Below are 26,269 nucleotides of genomic sequence, written 5' to 3'. Positions count from 1 at the left end.
TGCAAGAACAAGTGTTTTTAACCACTGACCCAAAAGTTACATTTATTATACATAGAACACTCTAGTTAAGGTTGTGGACTCTGGATTCACCAGATCTTTGTCTAGGTGCCATTTTTATGACATCTAGTCTGTGGCCCAGGACAGTAACTTTACCATTCTTCAGCCTTCTCATCTGGAATTTGGGGTCAGGAGCAATATTAGCTGTTAATATTCTTTCTGTAGTGAGAACAGAAAAGCTCATTGAGTGTTTCAGGGTTATAATGGTATAATAATAATAATTCCATAATAACTAATAAAATAATCTCATTGTTTCAGGGAGCGGGGAGAGATGTAGGTGGTTAACAACAAGTATAACCTCGTATTTAAATTTCTCTTAGAGGGAACACGAGAATAGAAGAGGCATGTGAAATGTATACCAGAGCCGCAAATATGTTCAAGATGGCCAAGAACTGGAGTGGTATGTACAACATTTTGCTTACTTATTAGGTAAATACTTTAAAACCTAATTTTGTAGGAAGACAGGACTGTGCATCCCGTTAAAGAGTGAATGAGACTGTTGGTCCCAGATCAGGCGTTGGTGCTGAGAGGATCTTCATCTCAGGTAACCAACCTGGTTTCAAGGTTGACCATCAGAACAATGTCTCCCTCGGTTTCTACAAGGCTTGTGGAATCTGAAAGAAGCATTTCATGGGCTAGAATTGTATTCCAATAAATACAATGCCATAATTATAGGAAAACTCATTGGGAAATAACAAGATAGATAGAAATGCCTTAGCATGAGTTGAGAATTTCAAAGCAATTCTCTACTCTGAATTCACTGAAAACGAGTAACAGCATAAGCCCCATTAGCTAGCACATTCTTTAAGTTAAGCCCTCACACTAAGATTCTTCTCCTTGTCTGAGGGGATTGTCCTTGCTAACTAGAGAGAAAAATACCTGCTTTTCCCTTGGAAACTTCTATAGCTCAGATGGTGATGGGATCCTTATGCAGGTGAATGCAGAGGCATCCTTGGGCCAGAGAGAACATGGGTCTCCTGCTTGGCCAACAGCTGTTTTTACTAGCTTTTACTAGCCGCTGTTATCCATTGCCTATAAGGCAGACTTTGTTTCAAAGGAGAAGATGCTTTTGAGCTGGGTGGATCTGAAAGGCTGATTCTGGCACTGAAGTTCCTCTATCAGCTTACTTTGCAGTAGAGCTTTAGTTTAAAGGGAGATGGAAGGGTTTCAGAAGAACCTATGCCCACATTGTATTTTACTAAAGAACAAATGGAAGATAAACAGAATCGTCCCACCAGCACATCTTTTCTATTCAAGTCCTGTAATCATGGGTGAAAAGTAATCTTACCCAAGAGTGCTAGGAAATTCACCTGGAAAGGCCCCTGTCCTTTATGTAACTGTGGAGACCTTCCATGTACCCTGCCTCTGTCTGTTGCCAGGGTAGTGTAGGGTAGTGTCCCCAATGTCCCTGTGTTCTGCCCTTTCTCAGTTTTATTTTGAGATAGTGTCTGACTATGTAGCCCAGGCTGCTCTGGCACTCATTATAAGCCCAGATAGATCTTGTACTTAGAGCCATCTTCCTCCCTCGTCTCCCAGGTGCTGGAATAGTAGCATGTGCCACCCTGCGTAACTCCCAGACAGTCTTACTGAGAGGTTCAGTAAGTCAGGTCATGTATTGGGTTTGTACACTGCCCTTCCAGGACTGTCTTCTTCCTTTTCTGACTTCATCTGCTCGTGCTCTGGGCTCCCACTCCAGAGCCTTGGCATGTGCTGTTTCCTCTCTCTGCATACTTTGCCCTTGTTTACGTCTTTCTTCAGGTCCAGCTTCAAATGTTGTCTTCTCAGCCAGTTCACTTTTGACTAAGAAGTCAATAATCTTCTTCCTGGAAACTTGCTACTCTTCACTGCCCACGTTACCACCTAGCAAAAACATGGAAGTTACATGGTGTTTTAGTTATTTATATTTGCATGTATTTATTACATGGTGGCCCTCACTAGTATGTACTTTTGAAGGTCAGAGTGTTTATGTGTTTTCCATTCTGACTGCATCTCCAGGGTCCACATTGTGTCTCTGATGTGGTAGATATTCAGTATATTTATTTGTTAATTGAATAAATAAATACGAGGCCCTGAATTGCTCTGGTGGTGATCATGACACAATTTTGTCTCTTATAAGTTTAAAAATTCTTTTATAATGATTAAGCTACTATACTATACTCTCATAATGATTCAGCCGCTATTCAAACTGTGACACACCAGGTAGCCTCCCAGAGGCCATTCTCCTTAAGAACACTTCCAGATCGAGAGAGACTTGCCTTGCTAGCAGTGACCAGAATATGTGTTCCAAGTGATAAAGTGGTGGCATGAAAAGGGAAAGCCAGCACTAAGTATTATCTTCAAGATTGAGGTAGCCCAGAGGAACTGGCTGTTGCACTGTACCCAAGCAGGAAAAAGGGCAGGCCATGACATAAGTGCAGGAAGAGCAATGCTGGTGGAAGCCGTAGAGAAGTAAGCCATGTGCTGGAGTACAGGGTGTGCCAAGGAGAGATGTGTCTGCACCAGTGCTTCCGGAGCCAGAGCCTCCCAACTTCATGTCAGGTCCAAGGCAGAGACCATCAAAGCTGATCTGCTGGCTTATTCTTGCAGCTAGCCTGGCCTTGGCACCTCTCAGTCTTTTATCTCTGGTGTGGCTCTCCAGTTGCCAGCAGGGGGTTATTCTGATCCAGCTCTAGCTGTAAGGCCAGTTCTCATTGGTCAGTGTCCCCCTTAGTCCTTTTCTGCTGCTGGAACCAAATACCTTCATCTGAGTAATTTATAAAATATAGAAATATATTGCTCACAACTTTGGAGGCAGAAGAGTTCAAGATCAAGGTGCCAGCAGATTCAGCATCTGGTGAGGACTCCTGTCTGCTTCCAAGACAGCTTCTTCTTGCTTCATCCTACAAGGCAACTTGCTCCTTTCAGTATCTTCTGTAATGGTACTACTTCCACTCATGAGTGTGGAATACTCATGAATTAACAACTTCCTTAAAGGCCCTAATGGGTAATACATTACATTGGGTATTCGATTCCATAATATGAAGAGTGGGGGCCAATTTCATGTGTACTCTGTGTCAGAAACAGAAGCATAAGACAAGAATTGAACTGGAGCAGGCTACAGGGTTTGTGTGGCTTCCTTTCCTTGATGATGATCAGAGTTCCATGAGGGAGTCAGGTTAATGCCTGTGAGGACAGTGTTTGGGACAAGGGAGACAACTAAAGTTTCACAGAATTGGATGTTTGCTTTCTTACAGGTAAATTTAAAGCAAGTGGTTCCTTAGCAGAGTACACTTCTTCTGCTTTGTGATGTTAGTACAGCCTCTAGCTGGGAGGAGAATACCCAGACCAGCGTGAAGGAAGAGAGGCTCACTTAGCTCACCGGTTTGGGGGCTCAGTCTGCTTGTTTGACCCCGTGTGCATGGGTAGGGTAGAGTGTCATGGAGTGGTGGGGGTGGTGGTGGTAGAGGAGCTGTCTTATTGTGGATAGGAAGCAAGGAAAGGAATGTGGCCCTGACAAGTCTCAGTCCCAGCCCGCAGTGACCTTGTTGGTTTTTTTTGTTTTTTTGTTTTTTTTTTCACTTAGGCACACCTCTTAAAGCTTCTAGGACTAACTAAAATAGCACCGCCAGCTGGAGATGAAGCTTTCAGAACATGAGCCTGGGCATGGCAGCACATGCCTGTCTGTAGTTCTGACACTTGGGAGGCTGAGGCAGAAGAGGATTATGAGTAGAACTTCAGGGAAGGCAAGATCCTGTCTTAGCAAACCACATCTTCTTTCCTCTAGTACTTTTAACTTTAAGTGCTTCTCAACCCCTTGGAGGTCGAATGACCTTTTCATAGGGGTTGCCTAAGACTATCAGAAAACACAGGTATTTACTTTATAATCTGTAGCAGTAGGAAAGTTACAGATGAAGTAGCAATGAAAATAATTTTATGGTTGAGAATCACCCCAACATGAGGAACTGTATTAAAGGGTTGCAGTATTAGGTGGGTTGAGAACCATTGCTGTAAGCTTTTATGCCTTTCTAAGTCATGTTTTTCTAGTGGAGCAGATTGAACAGTGACACTCGAGTAACATGGACCCTAGGATTGAGAAATGGGTAGATGAATAGCCTTGGCTTCGGGGCTTAGACTTTCTTTAGCTGTGTGAGGCCAAAGTGCCCCTCGTTGGGCTGATCTTATGGTGTGGGAAAGAGCTCAAGATCCTAAATGCTGGCTGTCAGTCATTGAGTGGTGGGTCAGAAAAAGGTGGCTCGGTGCCCAGGATGTTTGGCAGGTCCTCTGGAACTATCAAGGAAAAATGGCCAACACCCAGTTCCACTTGTCTTGATGCATGCAGTCTCTGGCTGCAAGGATTCTTTTTAGAGTCCTGTATCTTTTCTGTTTGGAGCCTGGAGTCTTTTGGGAAGCTATTCCTCACTGTTTAATTGTGACATCTCTTTCAGCTGCAGGAAATGCGTTTTGTCAAGCCGCCAAGCTCCACATGCAGCTTCAGAGCAAACATGACTCCGCTACCAGCTTTGTGGATGCTGGAAATGCTTACAAGAAGGCAGACCCTCAAGGTAAGGTCACTTATCTGTGTCTCTGGCCAGCAGTGTCTTCTGTAGTGCTGAGGCTGGTGTGCTGTGCTGGACCCTGGTAATAACAATTCTTGCATTATGGACTAAGAAATAAATTTTGGTCATTTTAATAATGTCTAATCATAAAGATATCAATGTGGAGTAGTTGAGGAACATTTGAACAGTTTTTCATCGTATATGTAAAGCTGGCCTCAAACTCAAAGCTCTGCACTCCCCTGCCTCAGCCTCTCACGTGCTGGGATCATAGTAACCTTATCTTTATTTTTATGAAATATGTTCTTGAACGAAGAAGGAAATCCTGGCGTTTCCGTCCTCCTAAATGTATTTTACTTAGGGAAGGAGTGTAGTATCCAATGGTTAAAAGGTGTCTTAACCACACAACACTCTTTTCATTGTTTTTCTTTTTCTTTTTTTGAGACAGGGTTTCTCTGTGTAACTGTCCTGGAACTAACTGTTGTAGACCAGGTTGGCCTTAAGCTCACAGAGATCTGCCTGCCTCTGCCTCCTGAGTGCTGGGATTAAAGGCATGCGCCACCACTGCCCAGCTTTTTCATTGTTTTTCTAAGTGCTTTTCAAAGCTTTTTTTTTTAATAGAAAAGAATATTGGACATTTATTAATAAAATTTTTTCAAATGTTACTTCTCTTTCAAGAAGGATTAAACTAAAGGTATTAAGATCTCATCCATGTATATGGTTATCTTGAGTCTTCTTTTCTTCTGTAGTTTATTTAGTTTAACACAAAAGTCTAAATTTCTAGGAATATATCCCAAAGAAAAATGTCATCAAGCTTTTTTGTATAAAGATTAATTATATTTTTATTTCCAAAAGTGAGAGACTGGGCACAGCAGGTATGAGCAGAGTAGGTGAGCAGAATGACTTCATATTATAGAATATCATCACACAAGCATCCAAGTCCTGCTTGGTTCGGGGCTGGCTGTAATGACGCACACCTGTGATCCCTAACTTGGGAAACGAGGCTGGAGGCTTGGGAGTTGCATACCAGCCTGGGCTATGAGATCCAACCTCAAAAAAACAAAGTGCTTGGATTTATAGAATGTTTGTTGACCTGGTAAATGTTCACTTGCTAATTAAATTAAGGAACTGAGTGTTATGTGGCCACAATTTCTTAAAAAAAAAAAAAAACATATGCACGTGGAAACACATCCAGAACACTGGAAGGGAGGCGCTGAAGTGGGAATGCTGGGTCTGAGTGGTGGTATAGGTAACCTCGCTCTGTTTTCCTCTGATTGGAAAGGCGCAGCAGCAAGTGTACACTTTTAAATACACTTCAGGGAAGTCACTTTTCTGTTTCCTTGCTGTCTCCTTCAAACTGAAGGCAAACTTGGTGCTGTCAGCCACACTGTCCTGTGAGAGGAAACTTTGTGGCTCAATGTTTTAGAAACGAATATAACTTATTAGCGTCGTCATTGTAAAGTTTTCCATTCATTTCTTGGATATACATACCAGCATAACTGTTAGTATACCAAAGTTTAGCATCTTGGAGCGATATACACATTTGCATATTTGGCTTATTAGATTCACACTCCTGACTGAGTACAGTTCGACCAGCTGCCTCATGTTCCTGCTGCAGGACCTTCTTGTCATGGGTTGCCTATTAAGTCACAAGCCAAAAGAAACATTCTTCCCTTAAAAAGGAAGAGTTGAGTAAGCATTACAAAGTGCTTCTGATGTTGGCCACATGAAGAGTGGAGACTGTTGAAATGGTCTTTCTTGCGAAGAAGTGATATTTTTCAAAATTAATATAACACACATGGTATTAATGAAGGCTGCATTGACCTTGTACAGTAGTAGGTTTGATTTAGCAGTGTGGGTGGCAATCCCTGTGATCTTGTTTCCCTTGTAATAGAATCTGCCACCTGGATGGACTCCCTAAGAGTTACTGAGCCAGGATTACTGCAGCCCCACGCCTTTAAATCCCAGTGCAGCTGCTAGGAACAAAGCCACACTAATGAGTCTGGACTGTGCATGACCGTCTGCCCCCACTAACCAGCCTGCTGACCCACTACCCCAGATTTTACCTCCTGCCAGCAGTAACAGCCAGGTAACAGGCTCAGCTGAACCCTCTTTCACTGAATGAATTTTTCATTGTTTTTCTTAAATGCCCACGCTTCAGAGGCTATCAACTGCTTAAATGCAGCCATCGACATTTACACAGACATGGTAAGACATTGCATTGCTTGAATGGCTGTGGGGTGGCATCCTTGAGCTGCTTTAGAGTTATGTTTTTCTTCCTGTTCTCAAACTGATTGGTGTTTTGTGTAGGTAAGGCAGGTGGATGACTCTGCTCTCTCCCCTAGGGAAGGTTTACAATCGCAGCCAAGCATCACATCACGATTGCAGAGATCTATGAGACTGAGCTTGTGGACATTGAGAAGGTGAGCACTGGCCACGCTGATGAGCTTGGTGCAGAAGGTAGATGCTCGGCCTCTTAGGAATCCTCTCCTGCTCTTTCCCAGCTGATTGGAGTAGTCCAGAATCATTACAGGTGTCCTGGAGGAGACTGCCTAGGCCTAGGTGGCAGAGTAAAGGGACTCTTTACCTGGAGTGCCAGAGAGATACTGAGCTTACCTGTTGTTCGTGCTTTGATTCATGTCAGAATAGTCAAAAGACTTGCCACCTGTCTGCCAAGTTCTCTGAGGCTCTGGAGATGTTGAAAGCATCTGCTTTCTCTGTCCACCTTGCTCTAGCCACTGCCCTGGGACCTGGGTACCAGCTGTTCCCTCTGCTTGTCCAACTCTTCCTCGCACACCCACAAGCTGACTCCTTGTGTCCTTCATCACCCTTTCCAGCTGACGGCCCCCTAATTAAGATTGTAGACCCCAGGAATACTTAGCCAGATGACACCTCCAAAATGCACACTCTTTACTCATCCCCACCCCTTTTTACCGCCACATTTCACCCTTCATCCTGTGGCATATGCTTGTTCACAGTTCTGGTATTTCTGTCTCCTTCCCACCTCTGGGCTTGGTGCCATATCTGCCGAGTTCCAAGGGCCAAGACATAGTAGGCTCTAAACAAATGCTAACGTGTAAGCAAGCATACTGCCCTCTCTGACATAGTCAAGGATGCAGGAAGCATGCAAGACTGATATCATACCAACTGCCAGTTGTTGCATTTACTTCATGCTGTTCACCCCCCAGCACACACACACACACACACTCTGCCCCACTCCCAATTTTTTTTTTTTTTTGAGGAAGCTCTGGTCTTAATCTAAAGAGGGCTATCATGTGTGTGCGTTGGGTGCACGGACTGGGGCCTGGGGAGTGAATAAAATCTGTAGTTTATCTCTGGTGTAGGATTAATAAAGGGATGGGAGGGGACGGGTCTGCTGTGATGGGGGCTTAATTTTCTCAGCAACTGGGATGGACATTGTCTTCTTACTGACGAGTGGGTCCTGTGGAGCATGTGGAATATGCACAGGCATCATTCTGGTTGCTTTTAGACCCATGGCAGTCAGAAGAGCACACTAGCCTGGCTGTCAGAGGAACACACTGGCCTGGCAGTCAGAGGAACACACTGGCCTGGCTGTCAGAGGAACACACTGGCCTGGCTGTCAGAGGAACACACTGGCCTGGCAGTCAGAAGAGCACACTAGCCTGGCTGTCAGAGGAACACACTGGCCTGGCAGTCAGAGGAACACACTGGCCTGGCTGTCAGAGGAACACACTGGCCTGGCAGTCAGAGGAACACACTGGCCTGGCAGTCAGAGGAACACACTGGCCTGGCTGTCAGAGGAACACACTGGCCTGGCTGTCAGAGGAACACACTGGCCTGGCAGTCAGAAGAGCACACTAGCCTGGCTGTCAGAGGAACACACTGGCCTGGCAGTCAGAGGAACACACTGGCCTGGCTGTCAGAGGAACACACTGGCCTGGCAGTCAGAGGAACACACTGGCCTGGCAGTCAGAGGAACACACTGGCCTGGCAGTCAGAGGAACACACTGGCCTGGCTGTCAGAGGAACACACTGGCCTGGCTGTCAGAGGAACACACTGGCCTGGCTGTCAGAAAGAGCACTCTGGCTTGGAGCCCATTCCTTATACCAGGGAATATTTCACACAACCACTTCACTACATGGGCTCCACAAATTGGGGTGAATGAAATGGCTTCTAGGGTTGTCATTGTTTTATTTTTGGTTTGTCATGGTGGCCTTTTGAACTTCTAGTACCTGGCCTGTTTTTGTTATTCTATGAATTAGCCAGTAGGTGGAACCTTTTTTCACTGATGTATTTTGTTCTGTTGAAAGTAGTTTAAGAACTAAAGCCTGGGTGTCATGTGCGTGTGATCCCAGCCGTCAGGAGTTTGCAACTGAAGAGTTATAAACTCAAGGCCAGTATGGCTGCATAGCAAGGCACTGTCTTTAAAAAAAATGTATACTTTACACACACACACACACACACAGAGCAAGTTCCAGGACAGCCAGAGCTACACAGAGAGACCCTATCTCAGAAAAAGCAAACAAACAAAGATTTAAGAGTCAGAGGAATAGGGAGTTTGCCATGAGATAGTCTCCCTGGAGACTAAACCCATAAAGCCTCACCAGCAGGAGTGCCTAAAGATCAGCTGAACACGGAGAGCAATAGACGCGCTAGTGTGGACAGAGGAAAACCCAGGCCTCAGCCCTAGCCAAAGTCTGCGGGCAGCTAAAGAATGCTGAGCGCAAGAGAAATCGTCTTCCCCAGGGACAAGCATACCAGTTGGTTATCCAGTACCAAATGGTCAGCCCTGATACACAGACTGAGCATATGTGTAACAACAATTAATGAAAAAATAGGCCCCGAATTTGAAAGAGAGCAAGGAGTGTTTGGAGGGAGAAAAGGGATGGGGAAAATGATGTAATTATAATATCAAAAAATAAAATAATTAAAACAAAACAAAACCCTGTAGCCAGGAGTGGCTTGAATTTGGGAGGTAGAGGCAGTTGGGTCTTTGTAAATTCAAGGTCAGCCTGAACTCATAGCAAGTTCCAGGACAGTTCCAGTGGCACTGCCTAAAAATAATTAAATAAATAAATAAAGGTTATAATGAACATCTTCCTAATAAATATTAAGTTAGACCAAGTTGTTAAGTATGGATTTCTCCCCAATCCTTCTATCTGAGACAGTAGCTCCATATGGCTCAGCTCAACCCTGTTCATTGCTCTCAGTGAAAAACTAGGAAGAGGGTAGCTCCCTCTCTCTAGGAAGAGGGTCTGTGGTCCAGGTTTTTTACAAGAGAAATGGGTATAGCTTTTTGTGCCTTGATCCATTTATTACAGAGGAAACAATGCTGAGCAGTTCAGAGAATAAGAAGGGTCCAGAAGGGGAAAGAGTGTGAGCCAGGCATCAAATCTAAAGCTTCATAGAGGCCAGGCATGTACTCCACCATTAGGCTACACCCCAGCCCCCAATCATAACTTCGCTGTGGTCCTTTGTATTGGATGTTGACCGTGGTCTAGCAGGGGCCTTCTGTTCATTCACTTCTGGTTACTGAGCACCTGCCATACAGTAGGTATTATTTTAGGCTCAGGATGCTATGGTGAGCAGCAGTCCTGGGCTTTCCCTCACAGAACTTGCTTCTGAGGAAAATGGAACAATGTGTGTGGTGGTTCTGAGAAGGATTCCGAGTGATTGTATTGTCCTGCTGCTTTTTATGGACTTTTCTATCTGTTAAAATGGGGTCATAGTGTACCTAACCTTTTTCTGACTTGGCACTTCTACCCTTTACCTTTAACTGTATGTAGCTCACATGTTGAACCAGTGAAGTTGTTTCTTTTTTTTCTTTTCCATTATAAATAACACTGAAGAAATCTGTTTGGAGAGCATAGTAGGTGGGTGGGCTATGTGACTGAAATACAGAGAAGTATTTTATTGAAGAATTGTTCAAGTGTGTATCCTTGGGATGTTCCACAACCTAGAGACTTTGGTAGTACTGGCTCCGGGAGCTGTAATCACTACTTTACAGACAGGCTGAGGACACAGGCTTTTAAAGGGGTATTCTGGTGTAGTTCTCAAGCCTGCTTCGTTGTAGTTGTTTTCTTATTTCTGTACTTTAGTCTAGTGGTTGTGTACTTGGGGCTTATTGGGAAAGCTGTGTAAATTAAGGCAGAGGACTACAAACCTATTGCTTGCTTGTGTATGTCTGAAAGCTAGCAAAAGTGATTTACTGCTTAATCATCAGAATCAAAACCATTTGTGACCCATAAAAATTGGGCCAGTGAGGTGGCTTGGGGTAAAGCACTCGCTGTGTAAGCCTGATGAACTAGTCCAACCCCCAGAACCCAGACAAAGTGGAAGGAGAAAACTTCCACAGAGTATCCATTGACTTCCATGTGCCTCTGACCCACCCTCCCCAAATCAACTTTTTCAAACGTTGAAATCATGTGGAAATGCAGTTGTCCTGCCAGTCTCTAGCAGCCCGCATTCCGATGTCATTGGTGGCTGTGCTGTGGCAGGATCACTGAGTACTGCCAGCAGAGCTCAGTCAACTCCAAGACCCCAGAGTGTGATTAAGCCACTGCAGAAAATTCTTATCTGATCCCTTTTTTAAACTGGGCTGTAGAAGCCATTGGTTTTTCAGGCCTTTACCAGTATACATGCTCTGTTGTCCCAAAACTGCCTGAAAAGCAGCGACTTATTTCCAGATTCATCCTCATCAGGCTTGTTTTCTTTTTCCTTCTGGATTTTCAAGACAGGGTTTCTCTGTGTAGCTGCTCTAGCTGCTCTGGAACACTGTAGGTCAGGGTGGCCTTGAACTCATAGAGACCCACCTGCCTCTGCCTCCCAAGTGCTAGGATTATTCATGCACCACCTCCGCCCCTCTCTCATCAGATTTATTAAAGCAGTATATACCACCATCCTGTTCTTCTAACTGCTTTGCATGCTTTGAGGCTCTGATAGTGTGTTCTACCTTCTGAAGTGTTGGTTGGGTCTGATTTCACTAATACTCTTGTCACAGCCCAGTGAGGGTGTCTGGCTTTCTTCTCTATCCATTTCAGTGTTGCTTGGGTGTCACATATTTTAAATGGAAGGAACTCCTTTGCTTAGGTGATACTTGTGGTGGTAGGAAAAGCCAAAGCTGTTGCAGTAAGTTGCAGAGTATAATGGCTTCAGAGCCCTCTAAACTAATACTCCATGGTGCAGATTTGACAGGGATGAGTATGCTGAGATAAGGGGTCAGTTAGGAAGCAGGTTGATAGAATTCGGCCATCTTCAGTCGGCCCAGACCTGACCATGTCTTATAACTTTTAGAAAGTGAAAAAGAAGACAGGGTACAGAGTAAGATGTTTGACTATTCGCATTCTATCAGAGAACTAGTCATGGGGCCACCCTGACTACTGTGGAAGCTGGGCCATGAGTAAGTAACTACTGGTTACTTTTCTGTTATTGTATATGAAACAGCATGACCAAAAGCAATTTATGGAATAAAGAACTTATTTTGGTTTTGAGTTCCAAGGGGATAGATTCCATCATGACAGAGAGGCATGACAGCAAGTGACAGACATTGTGGTAGAAGCAGGAAGCCAAGAGAGAGATCATATCTTCAATGTCAAACATGAGAGAAGGAAGTAGAAGTGGGATGGGGCTGTAAACTCTTACAGCCCACCCTCAGCGAGGGCTTCCTCCAGCAAGCCTGTACTTTCCCATAACCTCTCCATATAGCACCACGAACTGGGGCCAAGTTGTCAAATATGTGAGCCTAAGAGGAACATTTCTCATTCCACAGATAGATTTGGATGAAATCAACAACCATTCTTTCTCCAGGAGGCTTCAGGGCCACACACTTTACTGTATTTGCTGAGGAGACCAAGTTCAGAAAGATTTATCACTGGAATAAGCTTAATTAAAGGAAAAAAATTGGTGTACATGTAGTTTTAATTTTTTTCTTACATATATTCATTTATTTTGTGTGTGCACATGTGTCATGACATGCTTGTGGAGGTCAGGGGACAACTTGCAGGAATCTTCTTTCCTCCTGCCATCAGAGTTCCAGGACTCACACTCTAGTGTCAGGCTTGGCAGCAAGTGCTTTTACCTACCTAGTCATCTTACCAGCCCCTATGTGTTTTTAAATGCAATTCGTGGAATGAATTGTTTGTAAATTACATGTATGTACTTCCAGGCTATTGCACACTATGAGCAATCTGCTGATTATTACAAAGGAGAAGAATCTAACAGGTACATGCTTTTCTTCCTATCTGTAATGGGCTTTTCATATGTGGTGAAGGATAACTCACCTCTGTCATCTGAGCATCTCTTCCTCAGGCCATGTCTCCTCATTGCTGTCACTTACTCTGCACTGTGCTACTTTCAGCTCTGCTAACAAGTGTCTGCTGAAGGTGGCAGCCTACGCTGCACAGCTGGAGCAGTATCAGAAAGCCATCGAGATCTACGAGCAGGTGAGGACACTGTTATGTTTGTAACAATCACTGCTACCGACTGCTTAAAACATTCCCAGCACTCCCAAAGAAGTTTGGAAAGAACGACAGCCTGGTTTCTGTTTCCCTGATTTGCCATTCTTGACCCTTTCCCATATATAGAATACTACACTGTCTGTTCTTGTGTCATTTGTCACAGTGTTTTCAAGGTTCTTCATATTGTAATGTGTCAGTGTTTCATTGCTTTTCATGGTTGAATAATACTTACTCTGTGGTTTATATGTTCATCTGTTAGGAAGCATTTGGGGTGCTTCCACTTAGGGTCTATTGAGGACATACTGCTGTGAACATTTGTCCTTAACTATTGTGGGAACATGTTCTCAGTTGTTTTGGCTACATACTTGGGGGTGGAATAGAGATTGTTGGGCTTCATGGTACACCCAAGCCTGCCTTACTGAGGACTACTGGAATCTTATAGAGTACTGAATCATTGAGCGCTCCCAGCACAGTGCCCAGGGCTCAACTTCTCTACATCTCCACTAGCATCTCTCTGTGATGCTTAATGAGTGTGAAGGGTCATTTCTTCATTCTCTCAGCATGAGTTATATTAATTTTTATGTGCCCACTGGCTGTTTTCTGTTTTTGGTGAAATGTCTGTGTCCTTTTTCATTTTGAGAGGTAGGAATTCTTTAGCCCTAGATATTAGGATACAAGTTTTTTATGGTCAGGAATAACTTAACACTTTTTTCCTATTGTATGGATTTCCTTTTTATTCTGTTATTTATTTGCCTTGATCTAGATTTTTTAATCTTTAAAATAATTTTTTACATGTATTTATTTTGTGTGCGTGGAGTATGTGAGTGTAGAAAATGGACTACAGAAAACCTGTGGAAAAGAGAGGACAACTTGAAGGAATTGGTTCTCTCCTTCTATGTGTGGGTCTTGGGACTCAAACTTAGGTCTCCAGGCAACAAGCACTTTACCAACTGAGCCATCTCGCCAGCCTCTGAATTTTTAATTTTTATGAACTCTTAGTTTGTCTTTTCCTTTTTACTATCTGTATTTTGGTGTTGAATCCTTGTATATTTAAATTGAGCATCATGAATCATTTTAACCAGTAATTCAGGTCTTTGGTCCAGTGAGTTAAGCTATTCGTGTGCCTGTTAACCAGGGATCCACCTTCACTCTAACATGCGAACATAACCTTACTCACTGTCACTGGGTACAGACACTCCTCAGTGGTCTGGCAGTTGTTTCACTCCAGGGCTCTACTCCATCCATCCATCCAGCTTTATGCCGGTATCACTTAGTTCTGACAAAGGTATCTTTACAGAGAAATTTGAAAACAGGAACTGTCTGTCCTGCAGTCCTTCTCAAGATTGTCCTCCTGCTGGGTCCCTTGAATTAACATAAATGTTGGGATCAGTATGTTATCCTGCAGTGAATCTAGTTAATAGGACTTGAACTGGGTGTGTAGAGCAATTCAAAGAGCGTATTAGTTAAGGTTCTCCAGAGACAGACAGAGCCAATAGATTAGAGTGCAGGAAGAAAAGAAAGATGTTAGGGGTTCGCTCTCAATGGTAGTGGTTGAGATGGCCCAGATCTATCATGAAAGCAGATTATATGAGCCTAGCCCAAATGCAAAAGAGCTTTGTCTCAATTCTAGAACTATCAAGTGAGGAGGATCAGCTGTCCTTTTCTTAAATTTAAAAAAAAATGTATTTTTTATTACATTTGTTTGTGGGGCAGGGAGTAAATGCAAAGAAAATTGTAGAAGTCAGTTCTCTCACCAGGAATCCAGGAAACGAACAGGCTGCCCAGCTTGGTGTAAGCACCTTTACCTCTGAGCCATCTCACCAGCCTTTTGCTTAGACTTCTTATTGGTCCAGGCATCAGTAAGTTGGCTGAGGGAACAGTAAGTTCCTGTTGGGAAGGGAAGTCTGCTTTTCTCCTCTGTTGATTGAAATGCTAAATCTTACTCAGAAACATCCAGGGTGATATTTAGCTAGTATCTGGGCACCTATGGTCTACTCAAGTTGACATATAGAGTTAATTCTCAGAAAATATTGCCATTTTTTAATATTTAGTATTTAAGTAATATATTACATAGTTTTTGTGTTGCTGTGACTAAATGCCTGACAAGAGTAATTTAAAGACAGAAAGGTTTAAGCAGGCATTGGTAACACTGCCTTTAATCTCAGCATTTGGGAGGCAGAGTCAGGCAGTTCAAGCTCAGCCTGGTTATGAGCGAGTTCCTGAACAGCTGGGTTACACAGAAAAATCCTGTCTCAAAAAAACCGAAACCACAGAGGGGCCGGGGGAGGGGAGTGTTAAGTTCCAGGGTATAAATCCTTTATGGTCAGAACTCACAGCAGCGGGAATATGAGGCAGCAGGTCATGTGGCCTCCACAGTCAGGAGGCAGAGAATGATGAGGGCTGATTGATATTCAGCTCCTTCTTCATCTTTATTTGTGGCAGTTAGGATGGGTATTGTAATTTAAAAAGAGCGGCTGGAGAGAGAAAGATGCCATGTGACAATTCCTGTGGAGGGGCTTTTATTGGAGGAAGTAAATGGGGAAAGGGGGGAAGGGAGAGAGGACATGGGCCTTTGGGATCAGGAATGGAGGGGGGATACCCACCCCACCCCCGCCCCTCTGCGGTTTTGTCCCCTCAAACTGTCTGCTGCCTCTGTGGTCAGCTTCAGACTGTGCTGTCATTGGCGGTCTTCAGATTGTGCTCCAGGCTGCTCAGATTTTTATCGTCCCTCTTTGTACTGGCCCTAAACAGTGTTAATTGTTTAGACAGCTAGGGCTGTTGGTGGAGGTGGAGCTCAGGCTCCTCTTTGGCCTTCTTAATACCTAGGAAGGAAACTCTCATTCTCCCTGGGCAGAGGAAAGGAGCCTTACCATTATGATGTGGAAGTTCCCACCCTTGTTAGGCCTCTTAATGGCCTCTGTTCTCTCTTAATTGACTTCTCCTGGAACTTGTGGATGCTAGGTTCTTTATTTCTATGTTTGGGTTATAGTAAAGAAGAATAAAACCCAGTAGCCCTGCCCCCTAACCCCCATGGGGTTTTCCCAGATTGCACACCCCTGGTTGGTTGGCTGTCCTGGGCCTCTGTCCACAGACATTTGAAGTGTTTATCTAATCATTCTTTATCAACAAAACATTAGGAGTCAGATATGGGGTAAGAACCTTGAATAATCAGAGAAGTGATGGAGAAGCCACCAGTGACCTCCTCTCTTCTCTTCCATTCCTCAGTCCAAAAAGCTGAGATCCTCTCTCAGTCCTACCTTACTACTTCTTAATAGACCCGTATCTATCACCATGCACAAAACTCAAGTCCAAATGGATCAAAGACCTCAACATACAGCCAGCCACACTGAACCTCATAGAAGAGAAAGTAGGAAGTACAGTTGAACACAGGAGACCACTTCCTAAATATAACCCCAGTAGCACAGACACTGAGAGAAACAATAAATGGGACCTCCTGAAACTGAAAAGCTTCTGTAAAGCAAAGGACACAGTCAACAAGACAAAGCGACAGCCTACAGAATGGGAAAAGATCTTCACTAACCCCACATCAGACAGAGGTCTGATCTCCAAAATATACAAAGAACTCAAGAGATTGGTCATCAAAAGAACAAATAATCCTACATTACTACTTCCTATCTCCTGTCTGTCCTCAGCCCTTCAAGACCTCTATGTTTAATTTTGGTCAGTTAATGGCTAGTTCCACCTCTGACTAAAAGCAAACTTTGTCAGAATGCGATCAAAATGTCATAGAATAAACATATGTTTTTTTTTAAATAAACTTCTAGTTGCACTTCATAGGAAGAATGGGGGAAAGTTTAGATCTTTTTCATTGTCTTAGAAACAGAAGTATTTTTAGACATTTTTAACAGTTCCTATGCCTAATAATTATTTCTTATCTAGTAAAACTTTGTACTATGTGGTATTGGGTATATCAGTATAAGATACTGGAAAATATTTTTTAGAATAAAACAGGTGAGCAGGCAGTGGGTTGTTTGCCTGTGCTAGTCACTTTGCTGTCTTCTCTGCCTAGGTAGGAGCAAACACTATGGATAACCCCTTGTTGAAGTACAGTGCAAAGGATTACTTCTTCAAGGCAGCGCTCTGTCATTTTATAGTGGATGAGCTGAATGCCAAGGTGAGAACATGCTCCTTTCTGATGACTTACCTTACTCTTAAGAAGACATGCTTTGTCGTTCTCGATGTCTCTTCACACAGGTCTTAAGAGCTGTGGTGATAGCTCAGCTGATAAAGGACTTAACTCACAAACCTGCAGACTCGCATTCAGAAGCCCAGCACCCATGTAAAAGTCAGGTGCAGTGGCTCACATCTGTAATTCCAGCACTGACTGAGGAGCAGGGCAGAGATAAGCTGGTCCCTGAGCCATGTGATGAATCTTCGGGTTCAGAGAGATGCTGCATTCAAAAATAAGGTGGAGGATGACAGAGAGAGATCCTTGATATTGACCCCTTACCTCCACATGTACACACTTATGTGCAGATGCACACAGCCACATGAATACATACTTATCCTGCCTCAACATATACAAGTAAAAATAGTAGTTCTTCTGTGATGTATGAGTTTGAATCTTTTGACATCTGCAGTGCTGTCCCCTTCACGTTTCCATTAGTGGTTGCTTAAGTAGAATGGGGAACTAAGAGAGAAGACAGTAAAATTAATGTCCTCTGTCCTTTTTACATTTGCTTGCTATTTACTTATTTTTGTGGGGAAGGGATTGCTTGTGGCTATGTCACAGCACACATGTGGAAGTTAGAGAACTCCTTTTAGGAGTTAGTCTTCTTCTACCATATAGGACCCATGGATCAAACTCAAGTCAGACATGGTAGCAAATTGCTTTTACCTGCTAAACCACCTAATTGTCCCTACTAGCCTTTTTTATGTTGAGACAGGGTGTCTCTGTGTATCCCTGGCTGTCCTGAAACTTACTGTGTAGAGCAGGATAACCTTGAACTCAAAGAGATCCACCTGCCTCTGCTTCCCAAATGCTGGGATTAAAGGTATAGATCACCACACCTAGCTTCTAAATACTCTTAAAAAGTGTGCAGACAACCTCAGAAGTGGAATTAAAATAAAGATCGGAGAAAACTGCAAAGCAAGGGGACAACTAGAAAGCAGGATTGGGCTTGAGCAGCCTTGGCACTGCCATCTAGCGCTCAGAGAGCCCCAAAGAAAAACTGTGCCAGGGTCATTCCTGCCCTATGGGTATTTGGCATTTGGAGGATGTGAAGGAAGGTTTCAGTTCAGCAGACAAGTATAGATCCTGGCAAGTGAATTAGATTTTATTCAGTTTTCTTCTGTCCAGTAGCCCAACTGAAATCTAAAAATTTTTAGAAATTTTATTCTCAATTGAAATTAAATAGCTAACATAAATAGGTTTCCTGTTATGATGTGTTTAACATATTTCCTCAACAATTAAATGGGATTGAAATAGTTTTTTTGGATTAACAGGGCATTGACAACTTTCTTAGTTCACTAAGTTTTATATTGACCAGTTGTTTTCCTTCCTCAGCTTGCTCTTGAGAAATACGAGGAAATGTTTCCAGCATTTACTGACTCCAGAGAATGTAAATTATTGAAAGTACGTACTAAAGCAACTTTGAAGACAAAAGCCTTTACTGTTGGGTGATGGCACCAAAGTGGGGCAGCTGATGGGTGGAGTTTTCATCAGTAACTCTTCTGGGGGTGTACTGGCTACTGGACTTATTGCTGTAATGAAGTAATAGAGGAAGTATGTTTTGGCTACAGTTTGATAGGCAGTCCATCATGGCACCAGGGGCATGAGATGTTTGGTCACACTGTGTCTTCAGTGAATAAATGAGCAGAGAGAAATGAATGCTGGTGCCTCACTTGCTCTTCCCTTTTAGTCAGTCCAGGACTCAAGAGATGGTGGGTCTTCCTTCTTTAATTCTTCCTTCACTTAAACCTTTCCTGAAACACCCAAAGATGTGTTTAAATAGTGACAAAGTTGACAATGAAGACAAGCCATTACTTGAGCACCTCAGACTTGGCTCTTTCATTGTAGATATTCCTACGTCAAGAAGGTTTAGTATTTAACACTGTTCCAAAGTAGGCAGACTTAAAAGGCAGTACAAAGCTAGATCCTCTTCTTGGGTAATACTTATATCTGGATATATCCTGTTTTGTGAGATACTAGGAACATCAGTTCATGAGATACCAAAGTGGATTGTGTCTAAAGTATTCCTTCAGAAACAGGACTTTCTAGCTTAAAGTATTTTCTTGTTTTTTTTTTTTTAATATCACCAGAAACTTCTAGAAGCCCATGAAGAACAGAACAGTGAAGCTTACACTGAAGCAGTAAGTTATACCTTTAGGGAATATTGCATTTTTAAAGGTTTATAGTATAAAAATTCATTTTTCTTTACCTTGTGTAAATTTTGAACATTTATTTGAATGTGGCTCAGTTGCTTGTATTTTCTAAAGATGTTTTGTTTGTCCACAAAGCTCGATCCTCTAGGGTTGGAGAGATCACTCTGTGCTTTAGAAGAACATGTGTTTCTCTTTAAAGGACCAGAGTTGGATTCCCAGCATGCCACAGCTCATAATCATCTGTGACGCCAATTCCAGGGGATCCAGTGCCCTCTTCTGACCTCCATGGGCACCTGACACATACATTGTTGTGAAAGTTGTCACATGGAGTTTTAGTGCTGAAAACTGACAGTGTAAAGGAGGGCTTATGGTTAAGACTGAAGTAAAAAACTGGGCATTTGGTGTACTGTGGTGTATTTATTTGTGTTATAGGTTACTTTCTTTGTACTTGTGGGGTTTTTTTTTCTATTTTTTGTTTGTTTTATCTTTTGCAATCCTGTGTTCAAAGTCAAGCAGATTTCTCAGCAGCCTGGAATGATTCGGCTCCAGTCCTAATGTGACAGTGAAAAGGGATATCATAACTTTCACCCTCAAAGTTCTCTCACAGTGGCGCTGTCTTTGCATGTGCTGAAATCCATCAAGGGAATTCTGCCCCCATCCCCTAACTATTTGATTATATTTTTTTCATGGTCAGTAAATAATAGTTTTCCTCCACCTTTCTAACTCTTATGCCATGTCCACTGTCCTCTGTATAAAGAGTTTACCTTTGCATTTACAATAGCTTTTCTGAATTGCCATGCACATGTTCACATACAGAGAAAAATTAAATGCACAGGCTTATGGAATAAAGTAAACAGTTTTGGGAGAGTGTTTTTGTTTATTTGTGTTTGTTTAATTTTTTTTTTGAGACTTGGTTTCTCTGTGCAGTGGTCCTGGCTGTCCTGGAACCCACTCTGTAGACCAGGCTGGCCTCACACTCACAGAGATCTACCTGCCTCTGCCTCCCCAGTGCTGGCATTAAAGGCATGTGCCGCCACCACCTGGCTATGAAAACTGTTTTTACTGAGGAAAGTTATAAATTAGAATGAATAATTTCTAATCAAAGTCAGTGAGTTATTACAGTAACATCTTCAGACAGCTTAGGTCACTGTCATATTGTGTTTTCAATATATTTCAGGGTATAATTCCTGTTCTTCATTCCTTAAACCAGGTGAAGGAGTTTGACTCAATATCACGCTTGGATCAGTGGCTGACCACCATGTTGCTTCGTATCAAGAAGTCCATCCAAGGGGATGGAGAAGGAGATGGAGACCTCAAGTGAAGTGCTGACCTCTTTGTGGCATGCAGCTCATTCCTGTTTAGTTTTGTCTTCAGGCAAAGCGATCTTTCTGGGATGCCCATTTAATGACTTAATTTTGTTGTAAATAAGCCACACAATTTATGTCATAGTTTCAGCTCGCCATGTCTGTGTTACTGTGAGAATGGGAAGCTTCTATTCAGTTTGTGGTTATGACAGCCAAAGTATATAATGCTTATCAGAGTCCTCATAGTTTTCTGAGAAGTACTGCCAAATCTTATTCCCGTTTCTCTGATATTTTCAGGGCCCATGGTCAATGTTGCCATGTGTTTTTCCTTTTTTCCTAAACTCTGGTACTCAACCCAGTTTTATAGATGCTTTGCAAAGACATTGTGCATCGGTATCTGGATGGACCCTTTATACAAGTGGTTTAGTTTAGGATGGTTATTAGGAATAAGTTTTTAATTCAGATAGAAACTGTCTGGCTTTCTTTTATAGTTATTTTGATGGTGCTAGTGATGAATTCATTTCCTTTTTATTTTGCCCCATATGCTCACCTGTACATGGCAGGCACTGAGAACAGCTGGGATCTGTTGGCATCACTTGCATTATAAGGGAAAGGAACTTGCTGGCAGGTTCTGTGGTCCTATTATATGGATGAATGTCAAGGTGGATTTCATTGATATATATTTTTTTAACTTACACAACAATCTATGAGAAATGAATTTTTTTCCCTTACCAAGAGTTTCCACTTTTAGTCATAATGGAAACCTCTTCATATTTTCACAAAAATGTTATAACTGGTATCTCCTTTGTTCTCACACTTATACATTCCTCACATTGTCTTCTGGGCCATGGTCATGCCAAGCTTGAGCAGAGCTGGACAGAAGATTCCAGCTGAAGCTTGAGAATGTGTGGTTAATGTCCATATGTTGGGCATGGTAGTTAAGTGGGGGTCAGTGTGGCATGTGTTTGTTATCTCTGGTTGGATAAGAACCTTACCTATGTCTGATGGTCCCTGGTTTATTCTTAACTGAAGTGACTTCACGTGTATGTATGAGTTCTCTTGTCCCATTTGATTTATATAAGATGTATGCTCTGTTATTTCAGAGTTTGACTCTCCCTGCTACTTTATATGCTGATACAGTACTGTAGACATGGTCTTGCTTCCTGAGTTGCCTGTGCATTTGTATGCTGAGATGATCTGTGCTTAAAGAGCATGTGTTACTAGAAATACTTCATAGTCCTAATGTACTGCTGTCATGTGACAGACAGGTATGAAATGGCACCGGAATGGTGTTTTCATCTTCGGATGGCCCTGGAGAAGGGTTGGAGGCACAAACTGTGCAGGAGAGTGGCTGTGCCAGGACCAGGGTTAAAGGAGAAGAGTTTGAGGACTGTTGAGAAATTCACATCTTTCAGAAGTGAAAGTAGCAGGATGAGATTAGAGACATGGTTTCTGCTCTTCCAGGGGGCCCAAGTTTGAGCCCCAGCACCCTTGTTGAGTGGCTCAAAATCACCCGCAACACCAGTGCCCCCAGGAGTTCTAAGTACCCTCTTCTGCCTCAATAAGCACATGCATACAGATAAACATATACATGTAAATGAATATATACACACATGTAGGCAAAACACTCATATATAAAATAATAAATCAATTTTTAAAAATATTTTTAAAGCAAATATTAGCAGGCGATGAAGTTGAGATTGGTCCCATGGGGACAGGTGGTAGGTGTCTGTCAGGCACTGTGAAGACTCTCTAGCCCTGACCCGGTGGTAAAAGGGTGTGTGTGCAGGGAACTCAGAAGCCTCCGCATGTTTGGAGAAGAGGGAATGTGCCCTAGAATCTGATGAGGATTCCTTTTCCCTTCAATGGTTTTTGGAGTTTATTTTCTTTTCTCCCCCTGCACACCAAGTCAGGGTTTCTCTGTGTAGCTTTGGAGCCTGTCCTGAACTTGCTCTGTAGACCAGGCTGCCTCCAACTCACAGAGATCTGCCTGTCTCTACCTCCTGCATGCTGGGATTAAAGGCATGCGCCACTACCACCTGGCACATTTTGCGGGGAGGGGAGGGGATGTTTCTGAATGAGAGCTGGCTGCACCAAAGGTAAAATTTGTACTTGAGCCTAGTATATCCTTCTTGACTCCATTAGAATCTCTTATGCAAAGACAAACAGAAAAGTTAGTTATTGGGCTAGAGAGATACCTCATCTACTGTTCCAGAGAACCCGTGTTTAAGTCCCAGCAACCATATGAGGGACTCAGCTATCTGTACCTCCAGTCCTAAGGGATCCACCATCCTCTTCTTGCCTCCACAGGTACCAGGCATGTATGTAGTACACAGACTTACATGTAGACAAAATGCATACACTTAAAAATAAGTTTTTTAAAACCCTGGTTTATAGAAAAGTGGGTTATTGCTTTATTCACAACCAGCTACAGGCAGCTGTGGAAAAGAGATGTGTAAATGGCTGTAAATCAGTTCCAGTGGGAGAACATTTGAGCACTGGCCAGTCTCTGTACTCTGCCTCACTTCTTCAGTCTTCTGGTGTGATGATTGGAAAGCCCACATGGTATCTTGTAAGACACTTTGGTTTACCTTTCACCATGATTCCCTAACATACCTATCTAGAGAAGTGTTGGGTTTTAAAGTAGTGTTTGTATTCTTTCAGTTATTTGTTTTTCCTGAAGTTAAATAAGTGCTTGAGCAAGCATCATAGACACTTATAATCCTATAGTATTTAAGAGGATAGAGTTTGGAGGATTGCTTTGAGTTTGAGGGCAGCCTAGGTTTACCCAGTGAATTTCAGGCCAGCCTAGGTTACAATGTGAATCCTTATCTCAAAAAGCAAACCAAAACAAACAAAAAAAGGAAAGGCTGAGATCAGTCAGTGCTTGGGTTTGTTTTGTCCCAGCACTTGGGAGGCCAAGGAAGAAGAGCATAATTTCCAGAATAGACTAGAATAAACATTGTAGCAAGACCACCTAAGAACAGACCTGACAGAAAGTAAAAGAATGAGGAAAAAATCTAGACAGAAGTATGCAAGCTTACTTTCTCCAAATGTCTCAAGATGCCTAGGTGTGGGCTTTCCAGGTCTCTAGATGATTATGATCATTCGTTAGAGTTCTCATACTTGAGAGCATCTGGGGATAGTTCATAGTTATGTCAGTTGAAAAGCTTTGCTTTTGTGGCAACATTTTTATAGCTTGTGTGAATTCCTTTTTTATTTAATGACATAAAACAGTATTTTTGCACAGTTGTAACCATGTGTGGTGGTGTCACTATAACCAAAGTATATGCACCAACCCTTGTGCATTTATTGTTCCCTCTGATGTTGTGCATTTAAAATGTCCAAATACAAACCTTTGTGACTGTGGAGGATCTGGCAGCACAGCATGCCCGTGACCTGCCTGCTGCAGTGTGAACTATGACCAGTAGCAGGCCCTTTGATGGCCTGAGTTGCTCTCAGGCAAGGGAGTACATTATAAAAACTAACCATGTAACAATAAGTCTACCTTAGCTGAAAGGATGTTTTATGTGAACTTGTACAGTAAATAAAGTGGAAATTATCAATAATGGTTTGACTAGTCTTTGCTACCAGAACTAGTTGAAGTTGTTCTGATCAAGTTTACAGTACTGACATTACTGATGCTAGGCTTTTTGTGCCATGCTCACCCAATGGTTCTGCTGGCTGAGGTTTGGGAAAAAACCCTGGTATCCTCTCTTGCTGCGAGTCAGGTGCCAGTGGCTGCCAAGTTCATCTCTTCCCTTCCTTGCATCCTTTGAGCTTCACTGTCACTTGCAAGGCAAACAGAAAAGTGGCTGCAGGGAACTGTTGAGTTCTGGGAGGGACCTGGCAGCCCAATGTTCCCCTTCCCTGATTCATCTTATAGGCAGGTATCTCCACAGGAACTATTGTTGCCCTTGGAGGTGGGAAGTACAGCCCCTTGCCAGCGAGTTACAGAACTTGGCCAGAGCTAAAGCAGATTCACAACTTAAAATGAATGTGCGGTAGGCTATCAGAAATTGTTGGGTCACTGCAGGTGTGGTGACCCCAGTGTCTCTCCTCAGTTGGTTTCCTTACCATGAAGAAGTCGGACCCTGGCTTCATTAGCTTGTACAAATGGCCAGAGTGAACAGTTACGAAGGTCTGACATTAAGCAAGTTAAAATTGTGACTGGATCCAAGGTTTGGTGATTAAGAAGACTGGTTCCTCTTCCAGTGGACCCCGGCTGAATTCCTAGCATCACATGGTGGCTCACAACTGTCTGTAACTCCCATTCCAGGGTATCTGATGCCTCCTTGGGCACCAGGCACACATGAAGTACACAGACATACAAACGTGCAGGCAAAATACCCATATATATATAAAATCTTTAGAAAGTTAAATTTAATCTACAATCTCCCTTAGTTACCAACAGCAAAAACCCAAAGGTTCTCACTACTTCCTAACCTACTTTTTAAACTACTACAGAAAACTTTGGTAAAACCAAAGGCTGTGGAGCCCTCTGTAGTTTGGACTATGTTGAAACACAAAAGGTGCCGAGGGCCATGTCATAAGAACAGCAGATGGTAATTAATAATCAAGGTGTCAGACTCCAGAATGTCTTCTGCTTCCGTCTGTGACCTCACGTGTACTGCTGCACTTTTCCCTGTATGTAGTATGCTCATTGTTGACAGAGTCCCACAGAAACACACAGGCCTACATTAGTTATAAACTGGTTGGCCTATTAGCTCAGGCTTCTTATTAACTAATTCTTACATCTTACATTAATCCATAATCTTGTCTGTCTTAGCCACATGGCTTAGTACCTTTTATCAGCGAGGCATTCTCATCTTGTTTCTTTTCTGGGTGACGACTGCAGACTGACTCTTTCCTCTTGCCAGAATTCTCCTGTTCTCGTCGCCCCACCTATACTACTTCCCTGGCTAATCAGCATTTTATTAAAATACAAGTAACAAATCTTTACAGGGTACAAGATTATTGTTTCACAGCAGTTCATCTCATGAATACATCCTAATCTAGTGGGCATTTTTATCTGTGGATTGTCAAGAAGATGACCCCTCCGTAAGTTGTAATGTTAGCTTACACAGAGTTCTGATGAATAATAATGAATACAAAGAAATGCTATGCAGTCAAGGCTTAATTTCATCCTAGGAGCTGCTTTACATCACAGTTCAGGTTGACAATTAGGAAAATAGCTGAATTTCCCCAGCTGCCAAAGCAACCTAATTGCTGAATGCAGTTTCTTTGCTAGGTCTGGCTGATACCCTAGGATAATGATTAACTCTGCACAAATTCCTAACCTTGGTTTTATAATACCGGTATGTATCCTAAAGACTCAAAGTTCAGCCAGCTAACTTTTTTATGTGTAAAAATGTTGGGTCCTGGAATTGCATAAGTGACAGAAACAAAAACAAACAAACAAACAAAACCGAGCTTTTGTTCAGAAACACTGCAGGAAAAGATATTTTAACTGGTTGGGGCTACAGAAAATAATTTGATTTTATAGACTCAAGAGAGACAAGTTTCTTTTTATGGTCTTGAGTTACATGCAGGACAGAAAGTGATTTCGAGATTTAAAATGCTATTAGTGTC

At 42.7% G+C, this 26,269-nt stretch overlaps 1 protein-coding gene across 3 annotated transcripts in view; it reads left to right on the top strand.

Annotated features, from left to right (window-relative positions):
- Positions 1–24,246, top strand: part of Napb (NSF attachment protein beta) — a 41,078-nt gene extending 16,832 nt beyond the window's left edge. The window contains exons 2-11 of one of the 3 annotated variants that reach the window (XM_075962401.1): positions 378–457; positions 4,482–4,598; positions 6,751–6,797; positions 6,935–7,012; positions 12,737–12,792; positions 12,929–13,013; positions 17,059–17,163; positions 18,556–18,624; positions 19,311–19,361; positions 20,584–24,246. In XM_075962401.1, the coding sequence (XP_075818516.1) occupies positions 378–457; positions 4,482–4,598; positions 6,751–6,797; positions 6,935–7,012; positions 12,737–12,792; positions 12,929–13,013; positions 17,059–17,163; positions 18,556–18,624; positions 19,311–19,361; positions 20,584–20,694 (799 nt within the window). In that variant the 3' untranslated portion in view covers positions 20,695–24,246. Of the gene's footprint in view, positions 1–377; positions 458–4,481; positions 4,599–6,750; positions 6,798–6,934; positions 7,013–12,736; positions 12,793–12,928; positions 13,014–17,058; positions 17,164–18,555; positions 18,625–19,310; positions 19,362–19,572; positions 20,243–20,583 lie in introns of those variants that run through there. The other 2 variants (XM_075962403.1, XM_075962404.1) reach the window with 2 other exon arrangements.
- Positions 24,247–26,269: the final 2,023 nt, after the last annotated feature.

Source organism: Microtus pennsylvanicus, chromosome 2, assembly GCF_037038515.1.
Source record: "Microtus pennsylvanicus isolate mMicPen1 chromosome 2, mMicPen1.hap1, whole genome shotgun sequence".
In the NCBI taxonomy this organism is placed as follows: Eukaryota; Metazoa; Chordata; class Mammalia; order Rodentia; family Cricetidae; genus Microtus; species Microtus pennsylvanicus.
The sequence above is the reverse complement of the archived record's forward strand: the minus strand, read 5'-3'. Positions and strand labels throughout refer to the sequence as shown.